Here is a 22,286-nt window from a genome sequence, read left to right as displayed (position 1 = left end):
TTTAAAAAAAATTTAACTAATAATGTTAAAAAAAATTAATATTCTCTTAGAAATTTTTCTAGAATTTATTGTGTATTTAATGAGAAAGCTCATAATGTTACCATTTCAAAATTTTAAGTTTCAACCATAAATTCTCAAATAATTTAAAAAAAAAATAATTATTATATCAAAATGTCAACAAATTTCCTCTATAATTATCTAAAAAAAAAAAAAAAAAAAAGATTTCGTATTTATCAAGCCCCCACCTTGAACCCCAAGAAAACGAATGGTCAATGCAAGTCAAATTTGCCAACTTTGAAAAGACTATCATATAATATATTATTATTAAATGCTTTTATTTTAAAGAATAATTTTATAAATAATATTGTTTAAATAATAAAATTATTTTAAAATATAAGAATTTAATTGATCTTCGGTCTCTACTACCAATCGGTCAATTTGAGATTTAACCAATTATTTTGCTAACAGACGTATCTGTGTGTTACGATTCAAGGAACCAATTCGACTCTGATATCACTTATTCTAACCCAACGAACAAGTTAACCATGTAAATTTAAGACTTTGCGAACAATGTAGGTATACTGACATATATATTAAATACATTTTAATAAAAAAATATTAGATGCTGTTTAATAGTTTAAAAATAAATAAAATAAGTGTAATAATAAAATAGTTTATTTTTTTTTTAAAGATTTGTTTTGTGTCTCCCCTTTTTTTAATACACTATATAAACCAAACCAATTGCCATGGAAAGAGAAGCAGAGTACTCTTTTCGTTCACAATGGTTGAACCCAACGCTCTGCCTCTGTACGAAAAAGCTGGAGTTCATAGACCAGTACAGAGAGTATTGGATGTTACCATCTTCTTCCTCCTGATTTCACTGCTCGCCTATCGTTTCCTCTTCCTCCATCGCCATGGATTCACTTGGCTTCATGTACTTGCTTTCCTCTGCGAGTGTTGGTTCACTTTCACTTGGGCTCTCCTTGTCAATGTCACATGGAATCCGGTTGATTACAAAACGTATCCAGAACGCCTCCTCAAACGGTAATTTATATACTGATTCTCCGGATTTTGATTTTTGTAATTTTGTATTGGACCATTTCTTAGAAGTTCTGTTTGTCTGTTTGTGCTTAATGATTGGAAATACAGAGTCGAGGATCTTCCTCCGGTGGATGTATTTGTTACGACGGCGGATTCGGTGCTTGAGCCACCGATTATCACCGTTAACACGGTGCTGTCTTTGTTAGCCGTCGATTATCCGGCCAATAAACTGGCTATCTATGTTTCTGACGACGGTTGTTCTCCACTCACTTTCTATTCCCTCACGGAAGCCCTCAAGTTTGCTAAAACTTGGGTTCCTTTTTGTAAGAAGTATGAGGTTCAAGTTAGGGCTCCGTTTAGGTATTTTTCTAATGATTTAAGCTCTGATGGAACAGAGGAATTCCAGTGCGAGTGGAGGAGAGTTAAGGTAATAAGAACTTGAATGATATGCTTTAGAAAACATTGGGGATTTCGAGAGAGATTTTGACATCGTTTTGTCTTTACTGTTTCTATGATAAGGATGAGTACGAGAAGCTACGCCGAACCATCGAGGAACCAGCCAAAAATTTTGCTTCTCGCGAGCTTACGGGCGATTTGGCAGATTTCTCTAACACGAACTCAAAAGATCACCCCCCTATAATCAAGGTACAACTTCTTAATTATAAATTATCCCATCCAACAATTGTTAACCCTATGTTCTTCTTTTTTAGCTAATGTTCAATTAGGCGGCTGAACAAATTAAACAATTGTTGACAGATAGTGAACATTTGAACGTATCTCATTTGCAGGTAATTTGGGAGAACAAGGAAGGGCTCTGGGATGGATTGCCTCATTTGATTTATGTCTCGAGAGAGAAGAAACCCCAACATCCACATCATTTCAAAGCTGGTGCTATGAATGCTTTGGTAATTTTCAAATCATTCCTTATCTTAAATTCTCCATACATTCCTTTCTTAATGAGACTTGCAATGTATGTTTGATTTGCAGGCCAGAATTTCTGGATTGATGACGAACGCGCCTTATATGTTGAATGTAGATTGTGATATGTTTGTGAACAATCCTGATGTTCTTTTACAAGGAATGTGTCTCTTTCTAGACCCAATTATTGATAAAGAGTATGCATTTATTCAATTTCCCCAATGCTTTTACAATGGACTCAAGGATGATCCCTTTGGGAACCAATGGATTGTCATGATGGAGGTGACTTATTAACTTGCAATCTTTTGTACTTCATATTGTAGTATTCTTTGCCTGATGTTAACTATGTGTATTTTGTTTTGGCAGTTCACTTTTCGTGGAGCGGCGGGGATTCAAGGGCCTGGTTATATGGGAACAGGATGTATCCATAGACGAAAAGTCATGTATGGACAATCCCCAGATGGTACAAATATTAGCGGTAATTACTACTGTCCACGACGCTTCTACTCAACATACTTGATTCATTTCATGTTTGATTACATAATTTATTTCCGTTCATTTTTCAGGGAAGCATTGTGACGATGAACTGCATAAAACATTTGGAAATTCGAAAGATTTCGTGAACTCAGCCGCTCATGCTCTGAGAAGCCTTACTGATTATCCACGCGGCCTATCCAATTCTATCAAAACAGTAAACGAAGTTGCTACCTCTGATTATGAACGCGCTTCTTGTTGGGGTACCAAGGTTTGCTACTTCAATTCATATACCTTTTTTGTCCCTTAATTCACGACTTGGGTTGTAGTTTTATCATAAAAAATAACTAGATTTAACTGTTTCTGTGTGGATTGCCCAAATTATGTGCCGAAAACTGTGTATCAGATAGACTTCGGATATTGAATGTTAGCTCTAGTTTATGTGAGCTTGACCATAGATATTCTACATTATAACATGTCTGAAGTCTAAATGCAAATTTGAAGTTAATTGTGTCATATCTACCTTGTTTGCTTCAATAATTGTTGATTGGTTCTTAGGTGGGTTGGCTATATGGATCGTTATTGGAGGATATGTTGACTGGGTCTGAGATCCATAAGAAAGGCTGGAAATCTGCCTACCTTACACCAACTCCACCAGCCTTCCTAGGATGCGCGCCCTCAGGCGGTCCAATTCCATTAAACCATCAGAAGAGAGCAATGACAGGACTACTTGAAATTTTATTCAGCAAAAGATGCCCCATGTTCAGTGCTCTCTTTGGTAAGCTCCAATTCAGGCAACGTATGTTCTCTGTGTGGATATGTCTTTGGGGCATTCGTTCTATTCCAGAGATTTGTTATGCTACTCTGCCAGCATTCTGTTTGATTGCCAACTCCCATTTCTTGCCCAAGGCAAGTATAGAATTCAACCTCTAAATCCCAAAACTTATTTTGATTTTGTAAAATCTTGTTAGTTTTTTTAAGAAACTGAACATGAAGGACATTGAATTTATGAATGCAGGTACAAGAACCAGTAGCATGCATCCCTATTCTTCTCTTTGTGTTTTACAATCTACAGCAGCTGTTACAGTATTTGGAAACAGGCCAATCAGCAAGAGCCTGGTGGAATAACGAGAGAATGGCGAGGATAAACACAATCTGTGCTTCCTCGCTTGGGGCAGTGGCAGTCGTCCTCAAGCTATTAGGACTGTCAGAGACTGTGTTTGAAGTAACAAAAAAGGAATCGTCTTCCTCGAGTGATGACACAGACAGTTGTAGCGATGGGGACTTGGGTTGTTTCACATTCGATGAGTCCCCAGTGTTTGTACCTGGAACCACCATTTTGATTATTCAACTGGCAGCGCTTTCAGTCGCTTTATTAAGGATAAGGCAGCCCGTTGTGCAAGAGTTTGGGGTGGGGGAGGTGATATGCTGTGTGTGGTTGATTTTGTGCTTCTGGTCGTTCTTGAAGGGGATGTTTGCAAAGGGAAAATATGGGCTTCCATGGCCCACCTTGCGCACCTCCAGTGCTTTGGCATTCTTGTTTGTGTCCTGTATTATGTCTACAAATTGAGACTAATAAATGTTGGTCTGTTTAATTACTTGTAATCAAGGTAGAAACATTATGGATAATTTTGAAATTATGTTCCTATCACTACTATTACTACAAAATGTACGGAGGCCGAAGTGTTATGGTGAGAATCTGCATCGGTTGTAGAGGAGAACGAGGATGGAAATCTCTTCCTAGCAAGCATACTTTAACACTGTGAGATTGACCGTGATACGTAACTGACCAAAATAGACAATATTTGCTAACAGTGGACTCGAGTTTTTACAATTATTAAACTAAGTCACTCTCAGCTAAGGACCCAGATGATTTTGTTGTTCTTATGTCATTCTTAAGCTAATTAAGTCGATTGAACATGGACAAGCATCCATTGAACCCATAGCACCATTTATATGGTAATATGTCAATTCATCAAGTGAAATTTTTGTCTCACACGTAAAATACTATCGATCATTTTATTTCAAATTTGTTCTATCAAGTAATAATTTAGTTTCTCGCAAATTTAATTTTTATATTTTTAATTTGATAATAATTTATGGTGTGAATAATATTATTGAGATTTAATAAAATCAAATCTATTCCTAAACTATTAAAACTAAAATATTACCTAATAAAATTAAAATATAACTTGGATTGATTTATAACTAAATCCCCAAANAAAAAAAAAAAAAAAAAAAAAAAAAAAAAAAAAAAAAAAAAAAAAAAAAAAAAAAAAAAAAAAAAAAAAAAAAAAAAAAAAAAAAAAAAAAAAAAAATCTGATAGTCTAATTTTTGGGGTCCATACCTTTTGACCTCCAAGAAAATTAATTATTAAAAAATGCAGCACCCAGAAATTGAATCTAATTATTACTATTATTATTATTATTATTATTATTATTATTATTATTTTAATTCTTTATTTGGTGGGATCACTTCAAATTGAAGCATAAAGTAATCTCAATCTTCTATCATATGATGAGGGGTTGTAAATTTTTATTTTATTTCTCTACAAAAACACCTCTCAAATGAATTTTATTAAATATTTATAAATATATATTTATATATGAAATTCATTAGAATTATACGATTTAATTGATATAATTATTAGCTTGATTCAATAATAAATTAATTTTTTCTTCGACTAAATTTATAATTAACAATTGTTTAATCTAATTATACTATGCTGGATTACAAATTTTGCCATCCAAATAATAATAATAATAATAATAATAATAAAAAAAAAAAAAAAAAAACTCTTGAAGGCAAAACTTAACACTTCTCTTGGAGAGCAAGGGATTAAAAAAATCATATCATCATCCTCCTTGATCCACAAGACAAGGAAAGTTTCAGTCAGATTCAACGTATTTGACTTTGCCATCTGTCTTGGGAGTCTTACGTGTCAGATCTTGATTGGATAAAAAAACACTATTATCCTTATTTTATTTTACTCCATAAAAAATATAGCTTCTAGATACTAATAGCCATCAATTTTTAGTTCGTTTAACGTGAGTATTGTTGGGGATTTTTTGCTCGGGTTTTAAGGCAGTTTCGAAAAGTTAATTTTTCTTTAAAATCAGAAAACAATATTAGGATCTGAAGTTCGAAGAAAAAGAGCTTAAACGCTAATTTCTGTCTCTAATATTCGAAAACAATATTAGGGCTCGAATTTTACAGGAAAATAGCTTATAACACTACATATATGAACTCAAAATCGAAACCGTAATTTAAAAATTGAAAAACATAAACATTGTTCCCAAAATGCCTCGTACGAATGAAGATAGTATTATTTTATTATAAATCCATGATCATTCCCTAAATTAGCCGATGTGAGACTTCCATCATCCAACATTGGTTAATTTAGTAGACTGGATCATACCATTACTAATGCATCGGATCCCACCAGAACTCTGCAGTATTGTTGTTGATGATTATTGGGATTGAGCCCCTCATTGGTCAATTTAGTGGAAGATCATGATTAATTTAGTGGACTGTATCATACCAACACTAATACATCGATCCCATCAGAACTCCGCAGTATTGTTGAGGATTATTGGGATTGTGTCCCACATTGGTTAATTTAGTAGAAGATCATGATTAATTTAGTGGACGGGATCATACCAGCACTAATGCATCGGATCCCATCAAAACTCTGCAGTATTGTTGATGATTATTGGGATTGAGTCCCACATTGGTTAATTTAGTGGAAGATCATGAGTTTATAAGTAAGAAATACTGTCTCCATTAGTAAGCGATGAGAGTCTATGTTTAAAGTGGACAATATCATATCATCCTAGAGAGTCGTGTTCACCTAACAAAATTTTAAAAAAGAAAATTGTTTTTTTTAAAAAAAATTATATAATTATTCCATTATATATAGACCAGAATATTATAATCCCACAAGAATTCAGAGCGGAACAGATTGAAATGGCGGAACCCAACGGTCTTCCTCTGTACCAAAAAGTGGGAGTAGAAAGGCCTCTGAAACGATTTCTGGATGTCGTCATCTTCTTCCTCCACGTTTCACTCCTCTGTTATCGCCTGCTCTTATTCCGCCGCCATGGATTCAGCTCCCTCTTCGCCATTGCCTTTCTCTGCGAGCTTTGGTTCACTTTCTATTGGGCTCTCATTACCAATCTCAATTGGAGCCCTATCCATTACATAACCTATCCCCAACGCCTTCTCCCACGGTATCCCAAAATCCATTCCCTTTCCTCTCCAATGCTTACATTCTTTTTTCCTTATTTTTTTAGTTTTTTTTTTTTTTTTTCTTTCGAAATACAGAGTATCTGAGGTTCCTCCGGTGGACGTATTCGTTACAACGGCGGATCCGGAGCTGGAGCCGCCGATAATTCTGATAAACACGGTGCTGTCGGTGTTAGCAGTGGAATATCCGGCCAATAAATTGGCTTGTTACGTCTCCGACGACGGCTGTTCATCACTCACGTTTTATTCCCTCTCTGAAGCTCTTAAATTTGCCCAAATTTGGGTGCCGTTTTGTAAGAAATATAAGGTCCAAATCAGGGCTCCGTTTAGGTATTTCTCTGGTGATTTAGCCTCTCATGGATCAACGGAGTTTCAGTATGAGTGGAGGAGGATGAAGGTAACCAATTTTTTGGAAGATAATTCTTTGATTTAATTGCTTATTTAATGGAAAAAAAGAAGAAGAAACAGAGGATGGTTTTTTGAGGTGGTCTTGTTTTTGTCATGTTTGTGTAATTAAGGATGAGTACGAAGAGCTCCGCCGGAGGATTGAGGATGCCGCCGCCACCGCCGCCGCCACCAAAAACTCTGCATTTAGTAACCTTATCGGCGAGTTCCCGGATTTCGCTAACTCAAAGCCAAATAATCACCCTCCTATAGTCAAGGTAATGTTCGAGATTTGCCCACTCGAGAAGTCTATCGATATGACTATGTTAAAAGCATGACTCTGATACTATTTATTAAGGACAAGCAATGACCTTTTGTAATGATATGATATTGTACACTTTAAATATAAACTCTCGTGATTTTACTTGTAGTTTTTGATGTATGGTTTAACATGAAGTAACATCAAAGAGCAGTGACATGCTCGTATACTCGAATGTATATACTTTCGTGAAAGGCATTCAAATTTATAATTTCTGGGTCGATAGTATATATCTTAATCGGTTGAGTTATAATATTGTTTTGTAGGTCATATGGGAGAATAAGGAAGGGCTTTTGGATGGATTACCTCATTTGATTTATGTATCGAGAGAGAAGAAACCCCAAATTCCGCACCATTACAAAGCTGGAGCTATGAATGTTTTGGTAGTAATTTTCAAATTCCTTACTTATTCTAAATTCTTCTTTGGATTCTATAATCTGAAATAAAGGTGTTTTTTTTCATGTATAGACAAGAGTGTCTGGATTAATGACCAATGCGCCGTACATGTTGAATCTAGACTGTGACATGTTTGTCAATAATCCCGAGGTTGTTTTACAAGCAATGTGCCTCTTACTCGACCCTAAGATCGATAAAGAGTTTGCATTTGTTCAATTTCCTCAATGCTTTTACAATGGACTCAAAGATGATCCAGCTGGGAACCAAGCCATTGTCGTGATGCAGGTGATTTATTATTATTATTATTATTCATTAAAAAAAACTTTTAAAAATTAATAATTATCTTTTAGTCTCTATACTTTCATAAAATAATAGATTTAGTTCCTTCGATTCTTAATGTTTATGATTTTAAAATAAACTCGATTTCTAATTAATCAATTTATATGGGTAAGAAAATTCACTGAATCTTAATATTATTTTGAACGATAGTTGCTAAATCGTTATGAATTGTAAATTACTATAATTCAGAGACTAAATTGTAACTCGTGTTTTTCAACGGCTTGTTTCTCTTCCATTTTGGCAGCTCACGTTTCGCGGGATGGCAGGAGTTCAAGGGTCTTTCTATATAGGAACAGGATGTATTCATAGACGAAAAGTCATATATGGTCAATCACCAGATGAAGCTAATATTAATGGTAATCTCAACTTCATTCCAATCTGGAAAAAGAACGTTTTGAAGAATTGCAATCTTGTTAGCTTGGGATCAAAATTCTAAAGATTTGATATCTTTTGTGTTTACACAGTTCATTTCTAATCATTTTGCAGAGAAATATGATGAAGTGGAGTTGTATAAAACATTTGGAAATTCAAAAGATTTCGTAACCTCAGCCGCTCGTACCTTAAGAAGCTTTGCAGATGATCCGAATTGCCTATCCAACTCAATCGAAGCAACAAATGAAGTTGCTACTGCTGATTATGAACACAATTCTTGTTGGGGTTCTAAGGTTTGTGTTCAAATAATACCTCTTTTTATTGCTTACGGTCTAATCCCGTCGTTAGTAGATATTGTCTTTTTTGGGTGGCTCAAGCCTACCATAAATGTCCTAGGACTTTCCTTTTCGGATTCATATTTTTAAAATGTGTCTACTAGGGAGAGCTTTCCACTCATTCTTCTCTCGAATCAACGTGGGATGTGGGATCTCACAATCCACCCCACTTCGGGACCCAACGTCCTCGCTGACACACCGCTCAGTGTCCACTCCTTTCGGGACTCAGCGTCCTTGCTGGCACATCATCCAGTGTCTGGGTTTGATACCATTTCCCTTTTGGGCTTTCCCTCTCCGATCAATGTGTGGTCTCATACAAACATAACTACAAACATAACTACCTTGTTTACTTCACTGATTTCTGATGGATCACCATCAATATAGAACTAGTTCAGTCGATTAAGATGTTATATTCTCAATCACTAACGTTTGCAATTTTAATTCTGAGTCCAACTTGTTGAACACAAAATTGTAGGTGGGTTGGCAATATGGATCCGTAGTGGAGGACATGTTGACTGGGATGGGGATCCATAAAAAGGGATGGAAATCTGCATACATTGCACCAACTCCACCAGCATTCCTAGGATGTGCACCCATGGGCGGCCCAGTTCCATTAGGCCATATGAAGAGAGTAATGACAGGACTACTTGAAACTTTAATCAGCAAAGAGTCCCCCATTGTCACTGCTCTCTGTGATAAACTCCAATTTAGACAACGTTTGATCTATCTGTGGGGGTATCTGATCAGCATTCGTGCTATTCCAGATATATGTTACGCTACTCTACCAGCATTTTGTCTAATTTCCAACTCCCATTTCTTGCCCAAGGTAAGTTTATAGAATACAATCCCTACATCACCTAAATAATCAGAGATATTCTGGTTTTATACAAGAATTGTTAAGCACTATGGATTTCTCAATGCAGGTACAAGAACCAGTACTGTTCATACCTCTCCTTCTTTTCGTCATTAACAATCTACGGCAGCTGTTAGACTTCTTCGAAACGGGCCAATCTGTAAGAGCCTGGTGGAATGGCCAGACAATGGAGAGGATACTTGTAATGAGTTCTTCCTTGCCTGGAATGGTAGCTGTAATTCTGAAGATTTTAGGACTATCAGAGACTGTGTTCGAAATAACGAAAAAGGAGTCATCATCTTCTAGTGATGACAAAGAGAGTAGCGACCGAGATCTGGGTCGGTTCACGTTTGATGAGTCCCCAATATTTGTGCCAGTCACAACCATTTTGATGATTCAGTTGGCAGCACTTTTGATCAGCTTCTTGGGAAAACAGACAAGCGTTCAAGAGTTTGGGGTGGCGGAGGTGATGTCCTGTGTGTGGTTGGTTTTGTGCTTCTGGTCGTTCTTGAAAGGGATGTTTGCAAAGGGAAGCTATGGGCTCCCATGGCCAACCTTACTCAAATCCAGTGCTTTGACATTCTTGTTTGTGTACTTCTGTCAAGTGAAATAAATAAAATTTGGTCAGTTACTAAATTTTGTATTCAATCAAGGATAATTTTATGCTTTCGATCACCTTGGTGCAGGGGTTGTCCACTTGTGTCACAGCTACAGCTTCAGTCACTGAATAATATTGTCATCTGGGAATCTTCTGCATTTTTGTTGAATGGTGTGTGTATATATATATATATATCTACTCATCAATATGTTAGTAATGTCTGCAATGGATATCAACGACATATGGCCATTTTGTAAAATCAAAGAATGCATTCCGTAATAACTAAACTAACACTAAGCTACAACAAATTTAGAAAGGATGGAAAGAAAAATACAGGAAAAGTTCAGTGGCAACGTGCTTCTTAAGAAGAACTAAAGAGGCATCACTTTGGGGGGATTGAAAGATTGCTTTCGAGCATAAAAGATAGTTCGTGCATCTTTGCGACCGTCACGTGTACGTTATCTGAACCTGAACTAGTACCTGATGCAGCCTGACACTTCGTAGCTTCCAAATTTTCTCCAGTTTCTCCATTCTCTTCACTCATCCTGCAACATGAAAAATGTAAAGGCTAGGGAACAAGTTATCTTGTAGTTTCCATAAAGCATTGTTAGGAATCACGACTCTCTACAATGGTATGATATTATCCAGTTTGAGCATAAGCTCTCATGACTTTGCTTTGGACTTCCCCAAAGGCCTCATACCAATGGAGATGTATTCCTTACTTATAAACTCATGATCATCCTCTAAATTAGTCAACATGGGACTCCCTCTCAACAATCCTCAACAAGCATAAGATTAAAGGAAGGTTGAAGGGAGTAATGCATTTGCATGAAGAACAAAGTGATGACTGATGAAGAGTCTGAAAGTAGAACAGCCTTGAAAACCAATCAAATTTGGTGAGCATGGAGGAAAAATGAAAACAGGGAACCTCCTAGCCATGGATTTCAACTGCAATATGTTTACAAGCTAATAGGTTGCTTTACAAAAATAATTGGCTAGCTTGTACACACCTTCTTACATCAAAGGCGGCGTCTGGCCTCGTTGCTTTTTCTTGGGATATACCATTTGGATTGAGGAATGCTCCTGCAAATGAATTTGGCTGAGAAGAGTTCCTAAAATCACTATCCTTTGAGGTGGTTGTGCTGAAGGAATCTACTTCAGTCTCATCCACCTTTGGCACAACGCCATTCACAATACCTTTCCTAAAATTATCAGAAGGGCCTTGCGTATCTTCCATTTCTCCACTTCTGGACTTGTTTTTGAGTCCAAAACCTGATTTAGAACTATCACGAGAAGTTGCAGGACCAGCAGTCTGAAAACTTGCCTCCCAACCAGAAAAGGAATCATCATGTTTAGTGATCCTCGTAGTCATCTCAGAAGATGGAACGTTTCCAAACAAACTAAGACCTACATTATCCTTAATAGTTTTGCTCTCAGAGCCATCTATTTGTGTATTCGGTAGTGGTAGCTCATCAGATGCTTTTGAAGTGGAGTCATTTTTTCCCTCAGAAAAGTAGCAGTCCAGTTCAACTCCAGCCAAATTCAAGGTACTTTTACTTGGAGCTGAGGTATCGTGTGAGAGCCCCATCTTTTCAGTTTCAGGCCATCTGATCTCTAAATCCAAAATATCTGTAAGGGGAAACTGCTCTGGTGATTTTCCGCGGTTTGATTTCTTCAAATCGATTGGTCCTACCATTTCCTGCCAAAATTTTGAAACAAATTTCAAAGAATCTGCCCGAAGGAACCCCAGGCATTCAACAACATCAATCAATTATCTAATACTTTAGGGTTATCTCAACATCCACAAAGAGCGTGAATCCGATGTGCACAATTTCGAAAAAGTATCCATTTCAGATATGTTCTTGAATTCGCAGACATGCTCCTTGAATACCACACCAATGAACATTCGAATTAAGATAGTAAGTCCATGCCAGAACAGTTCGAAATTCTAAAAGATTTTCTCTGAAACGAGAACAAAAATTTCCATCAATCCTTTAGACTATAAGAACCAATGCTGTATTCTAGAATCAGCAACAAAATTTTCGAAACAATCAGCCTAAGTGAAACGAGCAAGAACTGATGTTTAACATTTCCCTATTCCTACATGAATCTTAGCAAATATACAAGGGAAAAGAAATAGAAAAACCTACCGATCCATCCAAGTCAAAGGACTCGAGCAGCCAACGACAAGCAATGGTATTCTTGAAATTAATGGGGTCAGGAGGGACCTCCGTGCTCTGTTCCCGACCGCAGAAAACGCAAATAAATGACTTCAAATCCCTAAGAAACCTTCCTCGGCAGTGTTTGCAGCGAAGACAAGGTGGCGAGGGATTGAGTTCTGCAATTGTTTCATGAAGCGATGGTAGATTCGGAAGCGAAGGATCGTGAGGGTCGTAGGAGGAGATTCTGGCGCCATTTCGAAGTGAGATCTGAAGTTGTTTGATCAGATCGTGTGGGATTTCATACGCCATTGATTGGATTAAAAGGCGTTCGCAGTGTCTCCAGGTGGTGTGAGCTACAGAGTTCTCTCCTTCTGCGTGGATTTCGAAAATGAAGAAGATGGATACCTGGTTTTCTCGCTTCACAGACACAGAATGTCCAAAACGCTGCGTTCCATTGAAGGAAGAACTCCCAATAAGAGGTAACTACTTCCCACTTTATGGGAGTTTTAATGTCGACTGTTCAACACCAACACCGTTAAATTATAATTTTATTCTTGAATTTAAATTTTGTAAAATTTTGTCGTAAATTTAAATTTATAATTTAATTTAGAAATTTTGGTCAATAAAAATAATTATCATTAAAAAAAGTTCTTGAAGAATTTTCATCCCAAAAATATATATTACACTTCAGTTCTAATTTTATGTTTAATTACATTTTTATCTCTTAAAATTATTTATAATTTAGTATTCTTTTTAGTCCTTCCCATTTAAATTTATGATAATAATTTCTTAATTTTGATAAATGAGAGTTAGTAATTTACAAAAATATCTCATCTTTATCTATTTATTAATTTACATTACAAAAACATAAATTTATAATAATATTTTTCACCATAGAATGTTATTAGCATGAAAAATATGTCATCGACTAAAAGATAAAATATTTAAATTTTAGGAGATTGAATGTCGAGGATAGATTTTTCCTAATTTATTTAATATTTAGTGATGGTAAAGATTTAGTGAAAAGTAAACGTCTCATCGCAATAAAAAATGAAACTTTTCACAATTAAAAATAAATTTGGATTCAAAGTTCATAAAAAAGATTTTCACAAGAACTATAATGAACACAGCAAAATTTTGGCTAAACTTGGATACTCAAAAAGGATTCTATGTTCTTTCTAGCATATCATCCAACAAATCCCTTTAAAAATACAGTGGTTTTGGAACCCCTTCTTTGTTATCATAAATAAAAATCATGTCCTAAATCCATCTACGACAATATCTTTCCATCAATCGGAGCGTTCGATTAACTGTTTTTCAGGACACGTAGAGCCGCTCCGGGAGTGAACTTTCTTGCAAACAAGAAGCATGGCGTATACATCGAGTTAACACGACACCACTCGGTTCGGTGTTCGGATTCGAAGTCAATGTGGTTGATTTCCTAGGAGATGAAAATAATAAGGTAACAACCAAATCAGTTTAAGGTGTTCTTATGAATCAAGCTTTTTGCAGACTAATGCATCAACATTGCCAACACTGACCTTCATTTCTTTGATTATCAGAGGAGTTGCATCTGAATATTGGAAAGTAACTGGATGCCAAGATCTTTTGTCCCCTTTTGGGATGGAACTGTTCCACATGGTGTACGTCAACGTTCGTCGTTCGAGTTCGTTCTCGAGATCTCTTATCTTACAATAACACCACACGAATAGTTTTTACGAACGTCGGAAGATCGGTAGTTAATAAGAATAAATATTGTGTCACATCCCGAAAGGAAGATCCTATCTTGGAAACAAAAAGGAAAAAAAAGAAAAAAATAGTTCACAGAAGCAACTTACTGAAAGTAAAGTCTGCACATAATGCTCATCTGGTATGCAGTTGGGATGATACTTCACCTTCTGAATATCAATATTTTCGACCATCAGTTTCGAAATAAGGCGAAAACCAGTAAATGTAATTGTAACAGCTCAAACACACCACTAGCAAATATTGTTTACTTTGGGCTTTCACTTTTGGACTTTCCCTCAAGATTTTAAAACACGTATGCTAAGGAGAGGTTTCCACACCCTTATAAGGAATGCTTTGTTCACCTCTCTAACCGATGTGAAATCTCACAATCCACCCTCCTGTGGATCTAACGTCCTTGCTGGCACACCATCTGGTGTCTGGCTCTGATACCATCTATAACAGCTCAAGCCCACCGCTAGCAGATATTGTCCTTTTTTTTTCCTTAATGTTTTAAAACGCATCTGCTACGGAGAGGTTTCCACACCCATATAAGGAGTGTTTCGTTCCCCTCTCCAACCGATGTGAGATCTCACAGTAATCATCGACAAATCACGATTTAATCGAAACAATCGAAAAGACTTACAAGTTTTTGCCTTCCGGTGGTGTGTTCGGGCGGCGGCCATCGCTGCAACAGGGAAACGATGAATCTGATCACGGCATGATATTAACAAATATTGCTTGATTACTAAACTGAATTACTTGAGACTTCTAATCCACACCTTACAGAAGTTCGTAAACAGAGGAAAGATTATGGCATCATTCACTACAGCTTCAGCATGTCGCCTCACCAAAGCGATCCACTGAAAACAATACAACAATTGATCATACATTCTAGGAACTGCTTAAGATCAGTATCTTACTTTGACAGTAGACAAAGTAGCTAAACCTGGGAGCCCTTTCGCCATTTTTCCCGTGGTATAACAGGCGACATCTTGGGATTATATCGGCCTTCGCCAACGTTCAAAAAACTACACTACACAGAAGCCAAGCTACTTACAATCAACATATTTCAATACCAATACTAAAGTAGAAAAAGATTACTTTTCCCAAAGTGTAAAGTCAGTATACAAAACGGTATCGGATTTACGATATCAACGGTTTCATTACCGACATTTCGAATACATACCTGTCGACAAAGCTTTTTGTAGAAGACATCAGATAACGGTAAGTATGGCTGAAGTTATGCAGAGGTATGCAGCTGCAGTTACCATTAAAAAACTAAGATTCTTAGACTATTAATGAACAGTTTCGAACGTTCGAGCACCGAAACATGAAGATCGAAACAAACCTATCGGAAAGAAGGACGAATCTCTGATTTGCTGGATCAGCAAGAGCTGCACCAAACAACAGGCGTTCTGCTTCTATCATGGTAGAATCTCCCCATAGTACCTGAACATTTGATGGCCATAAGATTGAGCCAAGAACATTGAGAAAGAAGAAAAGAAAATCAAGGAGGAGTACCTGAATACTGTTGTTCAATTGTCTACCATAGAAGAAAGGAGACTTAGTGGTTGATTTGTCATAAACAAAGCCTGGTTGTGAGTGAATGTAAATGGAAAATTTGGCTTGGTCTCCATTCTGTGGATTTCATCAATCAAGAACAAAAATGTAAGAGATTTTATGAAAAGAAACAACATTCAAATGCAGGGCATACCTTGAAGAAGCTGGCCCAGATAAAATCAAGAGGAAGGTTGCTGCGAGTGAGGAACAGAAAGGCAATCTTAGGAGGTGATTGAAAGCCATGGCTATCTTCTCCAAAGCCATTGTTTCTGAATTGGTAAGTGAAGTTGGAGGACTGAAGCTTGAACTCATCAGAATGGAATATCAGGATGGCCAATGTCAACAGCATGGCACACACAACCACCGCCACCTTTGAACCGGCGGCCGCCCCCGCGGTGGCGGTCGAACCTTTCTTCTTTGTCATAGTTGCTTGATCCTGTATCTGTGACTGAATCTTACCATAGCTAACATAGTTTTATAAGAGGGTCGTTTAAATTGAATGGAAGTTTTTGCTGCATTAATGGTTGAGTTACAAAACATTAATATCAAATTCAATTCATGCAATGTTATTACTTTGAAGTCCGTTTTGTTGTTGTTGTTAAACATTCAGAAAAATTAAAGTCGCAAAAGTAACTCCACCGTAGAATTCCATGCTTATGTCTCTTGAACTTCCTCAATATACAACTTCCATTGAAATCTTGCTTCGTATCTACTTTGGTTAATTACGTATCAACTGTTCTTCATTTAGTTTCTAGAAGTCTTGTATGGTCGGTGTCGAGTATATGAACACTAAGAAACTTGTAAAAGGAGAAAAACCGATCAAGAATTAACATTTAATCCTTTGAGGTGTGTGTATATATATATATGACAAGTCTAAACAAGAAATTCAATCTCGATGGATTGGGAGGCGATTTGTAATAGCGAGATCTGAACCAAAGAATATATCATTTCTGCATTCATTGGAGTCCCAATTATGGAAGAACAATCACCCAGTCCAATGCCTAAACAGCAACCATTTTTTTCTTTACACTTGTTCAAGTGGTTCCAATGAATGAAAAGCCATACTTGATCCCGATGTTCAAATTCCATAATCTAGTTTTGATTTCTTGTAAAATAAGCCACTAGACATCCCAGCACAGCACCTGCAACAACCTGTTATCGATACCAGAGAGTGAATATGAATTAACAAAATTCTTTCTATCTGGATGAAGTTGACTAGAACAATGCATCATTATGAAGATAATAAACAATATTAGTGCTTCAAAATGGGTCATTTTAGATAATAATAAAACAAGGCTAACAAGACATAATATCCATGTCCCAATCCACAGTTGGATGATATTAAGTTAATTAACGGTCAGCAGCAGCATTACAATACTTAGCTTGGAAAAACACAATGCAAATGATTATTGCATCTGATAGTATTCAAATAATTAGCATATAAGCCATAGCAAAAAGTGGCATTTTGTAGTTTGCCTTCGAAGTTCTACACTATTTTTTTTAATTTTTTTTTAATTTCAAAGAATTGTAGAGTAAGAGATTGAACCATCGACCATTGGGATATTAGTTGATACCATATCCATTGAATTAGGTTCAAATTGACAAACTTTGGTATAGTATTCCATCATAGCAAAAGAGTTCGGAGTTTTTTTGTTTTTTCTTTTCTTTTTTTACTCCAGAATATATGAAGGATACAAATTTGCAAGGCTAAGCTTTTAATATCATATGGTTCCATATCCCAACATACATATATGAAGCAAATGCACTGACCTGAAGTGGAGTGTGTCCAAGTGAATCTCGCAATGGTCTAATACTGGACAGAGGATGTTCAGGAGGAAACTCGCAAACTATTTGGTTCAGCAACTGCAATGATCATCAAATGATAAGACTTAATGGGAAAAGATGAACAGTTTTGTACAATGGACATAATAATCAGACTCAAGGTGACATAGATGGAAGTGGTAATGATAAATGAAAGATAAAAAAAATGGAACCTATACACTTTCTAAAGAGCTTACCTCGGCTTGAAGACCAGCATGAAGTCTGACTCCAGAAGCATCATACATTACCTTCAAGAAATTGAAAATACATGAAGGCCAATTACATGAAAACATTAAAAAGAGTTCGAAAAACCCGAAGCTTAAAGTCAATCGATCATATAGAAAAATAGTAACAACGAAAATCAAATTTTAATTAGAAACAAAAACATTCAAAAGGAGATATGGAGTAAAGTCCATTACTATCACTGGAATTGCAATTGTCAAACACATTCACTGAGATTTTTAGCTGATTTGGAACTGATAGAATGATATTGTTAATACTCATCTGGTCTGCAGAAGAAGCAGAAACAAAGAGACAGGACAAGACAACGCCAAGGAGGCAAAGTCTTTACAAGAACAGCCGAGTTATCATTACAGGATTGGAACACGACGGAAATGTAATGAAAATACAAGGTAGACGACGGGAAGAAGGCAGAGTCAATACAAAAGCAGCCAAGTTACCATTTCAGAATACAAAAGCAACAGACATGTGATCAAAACAACAAGATTTAACTAAACAAATTTGATCACAAAAACAAGATTTAACTAAAAAAATTTGATCATGAAGTACATATACCGAATACCATTGAAACCAAACAAAACAGATCATGTCATCAAATACAAATTTAGTCTAGCATAATCTTGTTCTAGTAAATTCCACCTTTGCTCGAGGTATCTGAATTTTTATAGATGTGTCTATCCATTCTCTAAACTTTTCAAACAAGTTTCTTACTTTCATTTTTGTGTCGAATAAGACCTTAACCTGATAGTAATTCATTTTTGGCATAAATTGTGATCCTAATATTTATCACCTTTATGCCTCGCAAATGTTTCGACTAATGAAGCAAACAATAGAAACTCATCAGATACAAATGAACCATTTTAAGACTTGCTAGAAAAGTTATAAAGTAGATGACCTTAATAGATACAACCATGAAAGCTTTAAGAACTTGTTAGAAACTATTTAAGGTACAATGAAACTAAATATTCAAGAACTATACTTATAAATTATAATTCATCCTAAACTGTAAATCAAAACAAGCATTACAGCTAATGGAACAGAAAGCCAAAATTTTCTAAATTCTTTCAGTAATCAGGGCATCAGAAGAGGAAAGTAAACGAAAGAACACAAGCATGTAAACAAGAAGAAAGAAGGAATCAAGCACATACAACACATGCAAAGACTACGGCGACGGCAAAAGCAGGTCCTCCGGATCCTTCCTGCAGGGCAATAGCAAGGGCCAAAGCAGTCACAGTTGCAGAGTGAGATGAAGGCATTCCGCCAGAACCAAACATCCGTTTCGATTCCCATTTTCTTTCCTTATACCTAAGAGTCCAAAAACCAGAACACAACAGATTAACCTCTGGCTCCCTCAGATCGTGGAGAAATGTACACAAAACTCGCAATACAAAAAATCAGCAAAGCAGAGAAAGTGTACCAGGTGGTAAAGATCTTGAGAAACTGGGCGATGGCGCCAGCGAGGAAGGCGGAGATAAGAGGGAGATTGGAAGTGAGCAAAGGATCCGGTGCCAATGGAAACAACGACGGTTTAACGGACGACGAGAACGCATCCCCAACCGTCATCACCTCGTCCATTAGCACAAATGCTCAACACTTACCTCTCTGTTCGCTCGCCGGAAGCTTCAACGATGGAGGGAGGATACGATTCCGATTGGGGAAGAAGGTTGGATTCGGAGATTTGTAATATTTTTCCGTCAGATTTTGGACTAATTTGTATAAATAAATGGATTCATCCGCTGCTGCTCTGGATGAGAGGATCTTCCCAACTACTATTTTGTCTTCTGAAAAAATTATTGTCACGCGCATGAAAAAAAACATAAATGCTTGAAAAGCTTATGCTAATTTTTCAAACATTTTATTACACACAAAACATTTATTAATTAATAAAAAACGGTTAAATATGCTCGACTTTCGTAGACTTTTTATAGTATTTTTCATATGTCGTGACCGTCCATGTTATTAAAAGTATAAGACACTTAATAGCATTTTTTACCGCTATAATAGATGTTATAATAAAGTATGAAGTTATAGTTTATAATAGTTGCTATTAGAGATTAGATTTGTGATATAACAATTTTCATCTCGGATTATATTTTATTAATGAATGTAGTAAAAATGAATTACAAACCAAATAAGAAATGATTTTCGAGTGGAGGGGCACAAATTTGAGCTTTTGATGTTGTAACCGTCAAAGCTCACCACTAGTAGTTATTGTTTGTTTTGGCTCGTTACTTATCGTCAGCTTCATGGTTTTAAAACACATCTACTAGGGGGAGGTTTTCACACCCTTAAACAGTTAGTATATATCAAATATTGTTCATTTTGGCCCGTTACGTATCATTGTCAACCTCACGGTTTTAAAACACATTTGTTAGGGAGAGGTTTCCACACCCTTATGCCACTACCAGATATTGTTCGCAAACCCATTACTTATCGACGTCAGTTTCACGATTTTAAAATGCATCTACTGTGGAGAGNGCCAATTACATGAAAACATTAAAAAGAGTTCGAAAAACCCGAAGCTTAAAGTCAATCGATCATATAGAAAAATAGTAACAACGAAAATCAAATTTTAATTAGAAACAAAAACATTCAAAAGGAGATATGGAGTAAAGTCCATTACTATCACTGGAATTGCAATTGTCAAACACATTCACTGAGATTTTTAGCTGATTTGGAACTGATAGAATGATATTGTTAATACTCATCTGGTCTGCAGAAGAAGCAGAAACAAAGAGACAGGACAAGACAACGCCAAGGAGGCAAAGTCTTTACAAGAACAGCCGAGTTATCATTACAGGATTGGAACACGACGGAAATGTAATGAAAATACAAGGTAGACGACGGGAAGAAGGCAGAGTCAATACAAAAGCAGCCAAGTTACCATTTCAGAATACAAAAGCAACAGACATGTGATCAAAACAACAAGATTTAACTAAACAAATTTGATCACAAAAACAAGATTTAACTAAAAAAATTTGATCATGAAGTACATATACCGAATACCATTGAAACCAAACAAAACAGATCATGTCATCAAATACAAATTTAGTCTAGCATAATCTTGTTCTAGTAAATTCCACCTTTGCTCGAGGTATCTGAATTTTTATAGATGTGTCTATCCATTCTCTAAACTTTTCAAACAAGTTTCTTACTTTCATTTTTGTGTCGAATAAGACCTTAACCTGATAGTAATTCATTTTTGGCATAAATTGTGATCCTAATATTTATCACCTTTATGCCTCGCAAATGTTTCGACTAATGAAGCAAACAATAGAAACTCATCAGATACAAATGAACCATTTTAAGACTTGCTAGAAAAGTTATAAAGTAGATGACCTTAATAGATACAACCATGAAAGCTTTAAGAACTTGTTAGAAACTATTTAAGGTACAATGAAACTAAATATTCAAGAACTATACTTATAAATTATAATTCATCCTAAACTGTAAATCAAAACAAGCATTACAGCTAATGGAACAGAAAGCCAAAATTTTCTAAATTCTTTCAGTAATCAGGGCATCAGAAGAGGAAAGTAAACGAAAGAACACAAGCATGTAAACAAGAAGAAAGAAGGAATCAAGCACATACAACACATGCAAAGACTACGGCGACGGCAAAAGCAGGTCCTCCGGATCCTTCCTGCAGGGCAATAGCAAGGGCCAAAGCAGTCACAGTTGCAGAGTGAGATGAAGGCATTCCGCCAGAACCAAACATCCGTTTCGATTCCCATTTTCTTTCCTTATACCTAAGAGTCCAAAAACCAGAACACAACAGATTAACCTCTGGCTCCCTCAGATCGTGGAGAAATGTACACAAAACTCGCAATACAAAAAATCAGCAAAGCAGAGAAAGTGTACCAGGTGGTAAAGATCTTGAGAAACTGGGCGATGGCGCCAGCGAGGAAGGCGGAGATAAGAGGGAGATTGGAAGTGAGCAAAGGATCCGGTGCCAATGGAAACAACGACGGTTTAACGGACGACGAGAACGCATCCCCAACCGTCATCACCTCGTCCATTAGCACAAATGCTCAACACTTACCTCTCTGTTCGCTCGCCGGAAGCTTCAACGATGGAGGGAGGATACGATTCCGATTGGGGAAGAAGGTTGGATTCGGAGATTTGTAATATTTTTCCGTCAGATTTTGGACTAATTTGTATAAATAAATGGATTCATCCGCTGCTGCTCTGGATGAGAGGATCTTCCCAACTACTATTTTGTCTTCTGAAAAAATTATTGTCACGCGCATGAAAAAAAACATAAATGCTTGAAAAGCTTATGCTAATTTTTCAAACATTTTATTACACACAAAACATTTATTAATTAATAAAAAACGGTTAAATATGCTCGACTTTCGTAGACTTTTTATAGTATTTTTCATATGTCGTGACCGTCCATGTTATTAAAAGTATAAGACACTTAATAGCATTTTTTACCGCTATAATAGATGTTATAATAAAGTATGAAGTTATAGTTTATAATAGTTGCTATTAGAGATT

At 36.3% G+C, this 22,286-nt stretch overlaps 5 protein-coding genes across 8 annotated transcripts; 2 read left to right on the top strand and 3 right to left on the bottom strand.

The window, feature by feature from the left end:
* Nucleotides 1–759: 759 nt before the first annotated feature.
* LOC111777239 (cellulose synthase-like protein H1) lies at nucleotides 760–4,101 on the top strand. The gene is made up of 9 exons (XM_023656747.1): nucleotides 760–1,044; nucleotides 1,150–1,468; nucleotides 1,561–1,686; nucleotides 1,830–1,946; nucleotides 2,029–2,241; nucleotides 2,326–2,437; nucleotides 2,526–2,704; nucleotides 2,992–3,342; nucleotides 3,452–4,101. The coding sequence occupies exons 1-9, from the start codon at nucleotides 782–784 to the stop codon at nucleotides 4,001–4,003; spliced, it is 2,232 nt and encodes a 743-aa protein (XP_023512515.1). The 5' UTR covers nucleotides 760–781; the 3' UTR covers nucleotides 4,004–4,101.
* Nucleotides 4,102–6,391: 2,290 nt separating this feature from the next.
* Nucleotides 6,392–10,433, top strand: LOC111777237 (cellulose synthase-like protein H1). The gene is made up of 9 exons (XM_023656743.1): nucleotides 6,392–6,663; nucleotides 6,758–7,076; nucleotides 7,198–7,341; nucleotides 7,649–7,765; nucleotides 7,851–8,063; nucleotides 8,362–8,473; nucleotides 8,604–8,782; nucleotides 9,300–9,650; nucleotides 9,748–10,433. The coding sequence occupies exons 1-9, from the start codon at nucleotides 6,401–6,403 to the stop codon at nucleotides 10,288–10,290; spliced, it is 2,241 nt and encodes a 746-aa protein (XP_023512511.1). The 5' UTR covers nucleotides 6,392–6,400; the 3' UTR covers nucleotides 10,291–10,433.
* Nucleotides 10,434–10,504: 71 nt separating this feature from the next.
* Nucleotides 10,505–12,896, bottom strand: LOC111777238. 3 transcript variants are annotated; one of them, XM_023656745.1, is made up of 4 exons: nucleotides 12,426–12,896; nucleotides 11,473–11,974; nucleotides 11,286–11,358; nucleotides 10,505–10,820 (listed from the first exon to the last, which is right to left on the bottom strand). In XM_023656745.1, exons 1-4 carry the CDS (start codon nucleotides 12,744–12,746, stop codon nucleotides 10,658–10,660), a joined length of 1,059 nt encoding a protein of 352 aa, XP_023512513.1. In that variant the 5' UTR covers nucleotides 12,747–12,896; the 3' UTR covers nucleotides 10,505–10,657. The 3 variants fall into 3 exon arrangements, with proteins under 3 accessions (XP_023512513.1, XP_023512512.1, XP_023512514.1); XM_023656744.1 differs by having other exon boundaries at nucleotides 11,286–11,974; XM_023656746.1 differs by having other exon boundaries at nucleotides 11,286–12,237; nucleotides 12,426–12,556.
* A 727-nt stretch (nucleotides 12,897–13,623) lies between these two features.
* On the bottom strand, nucleotides 13,624–16,149 carry LOC111777042. Its single transcript, XM_023656484.1, has 10 exons — nucleotides 15,880–16,149; nucleotides 15,687–15,803; nucleotides 15,514–15,614; nucleotides 15,352–15,423; nucleotides 15,112–15,193; nucleotides 14,945–15,025; nucleotides 14,809–14,850; nucleotides 14,276–14,335; nucleotides 13,979–14,125; nucleotides 13,624–13,878 (listed from the first exon to the last, which is right to left on the bottom strand). The coding sequence occupies exons 1-10, from the start codon at nucleotides 16,147–16,149 to the stop codon at nucleotides 13,744–13,746; spliced, it is 1,107 nt and encodes a 368-aa protein (XP_023512252.1). The 3' UTR covers nucleotides 13,624–13,743.
* Nucleotides 16,150–16,526: 377 nt separating this feature from the next.
* Nucleotides 16,527–22,039, bottom strand: LOC111776753 (uncharacterized membrane protein YuiD-like). 2 transcript variants are annotated; one of them, XM_023656095.1, is made up of 5 exons: nucleotides 21,648–22,039; nucleotides 21,379–21,535; nucleotides 17,744–17,794; nucleotides 17,496–17,588; nucleotides 16,527–16,877 (listed from the first exon to the last, which is right to left on the bottom strand). In XM_023656095.1, exons 1-5 carry the CDS (start codon nucleotides 21,803–21,805, stop codon nucleotides 16,818–16,820), a joined length of 519 nt encoding a protein of 172 aa, XP_023511863.1. In that variant the 5' UTR covers nucleotides 21,806–22,039; the 3' UTR covers nucleotides 16,527–16,817. The 2 variants fall into 2 exon arrangements, with proteins under 2 accessions (XP_023511863.1, XP_023511861.1); XM_023656093.1 differs by lacking the exons at nucleotides 21,379–21,535; nucleotides 21,648–22,039 and adding exons at nucleotides 18,935–19,091; nucleotides 19,204–19,595.
* Between the last annotated feature and the right edge of the window lie 247 nt (nucleotides 22,040–22,286).

Source organism: Cucurbita pepo, chromosome LG16 (assembly GCF_002806865.2).
Source record: "Cucurbita pepo subsp. pepo cultivar mu-cu-16 chromosome LG16, ASM280686v2, whole genome shotgun sequence".
In the NCBI taxonomy this organism is placed as follows: domain Eukaryota; kingdom Viridiplantae; phylum Streptophyta; class Magnoliopsida; order Cucurbitales; family Cucurbitaceae; genus Cucurbita; species Cucurbita pepo.
This window is presented reverse-complemented; position numbering and strand designations above follow the sequence as displayed.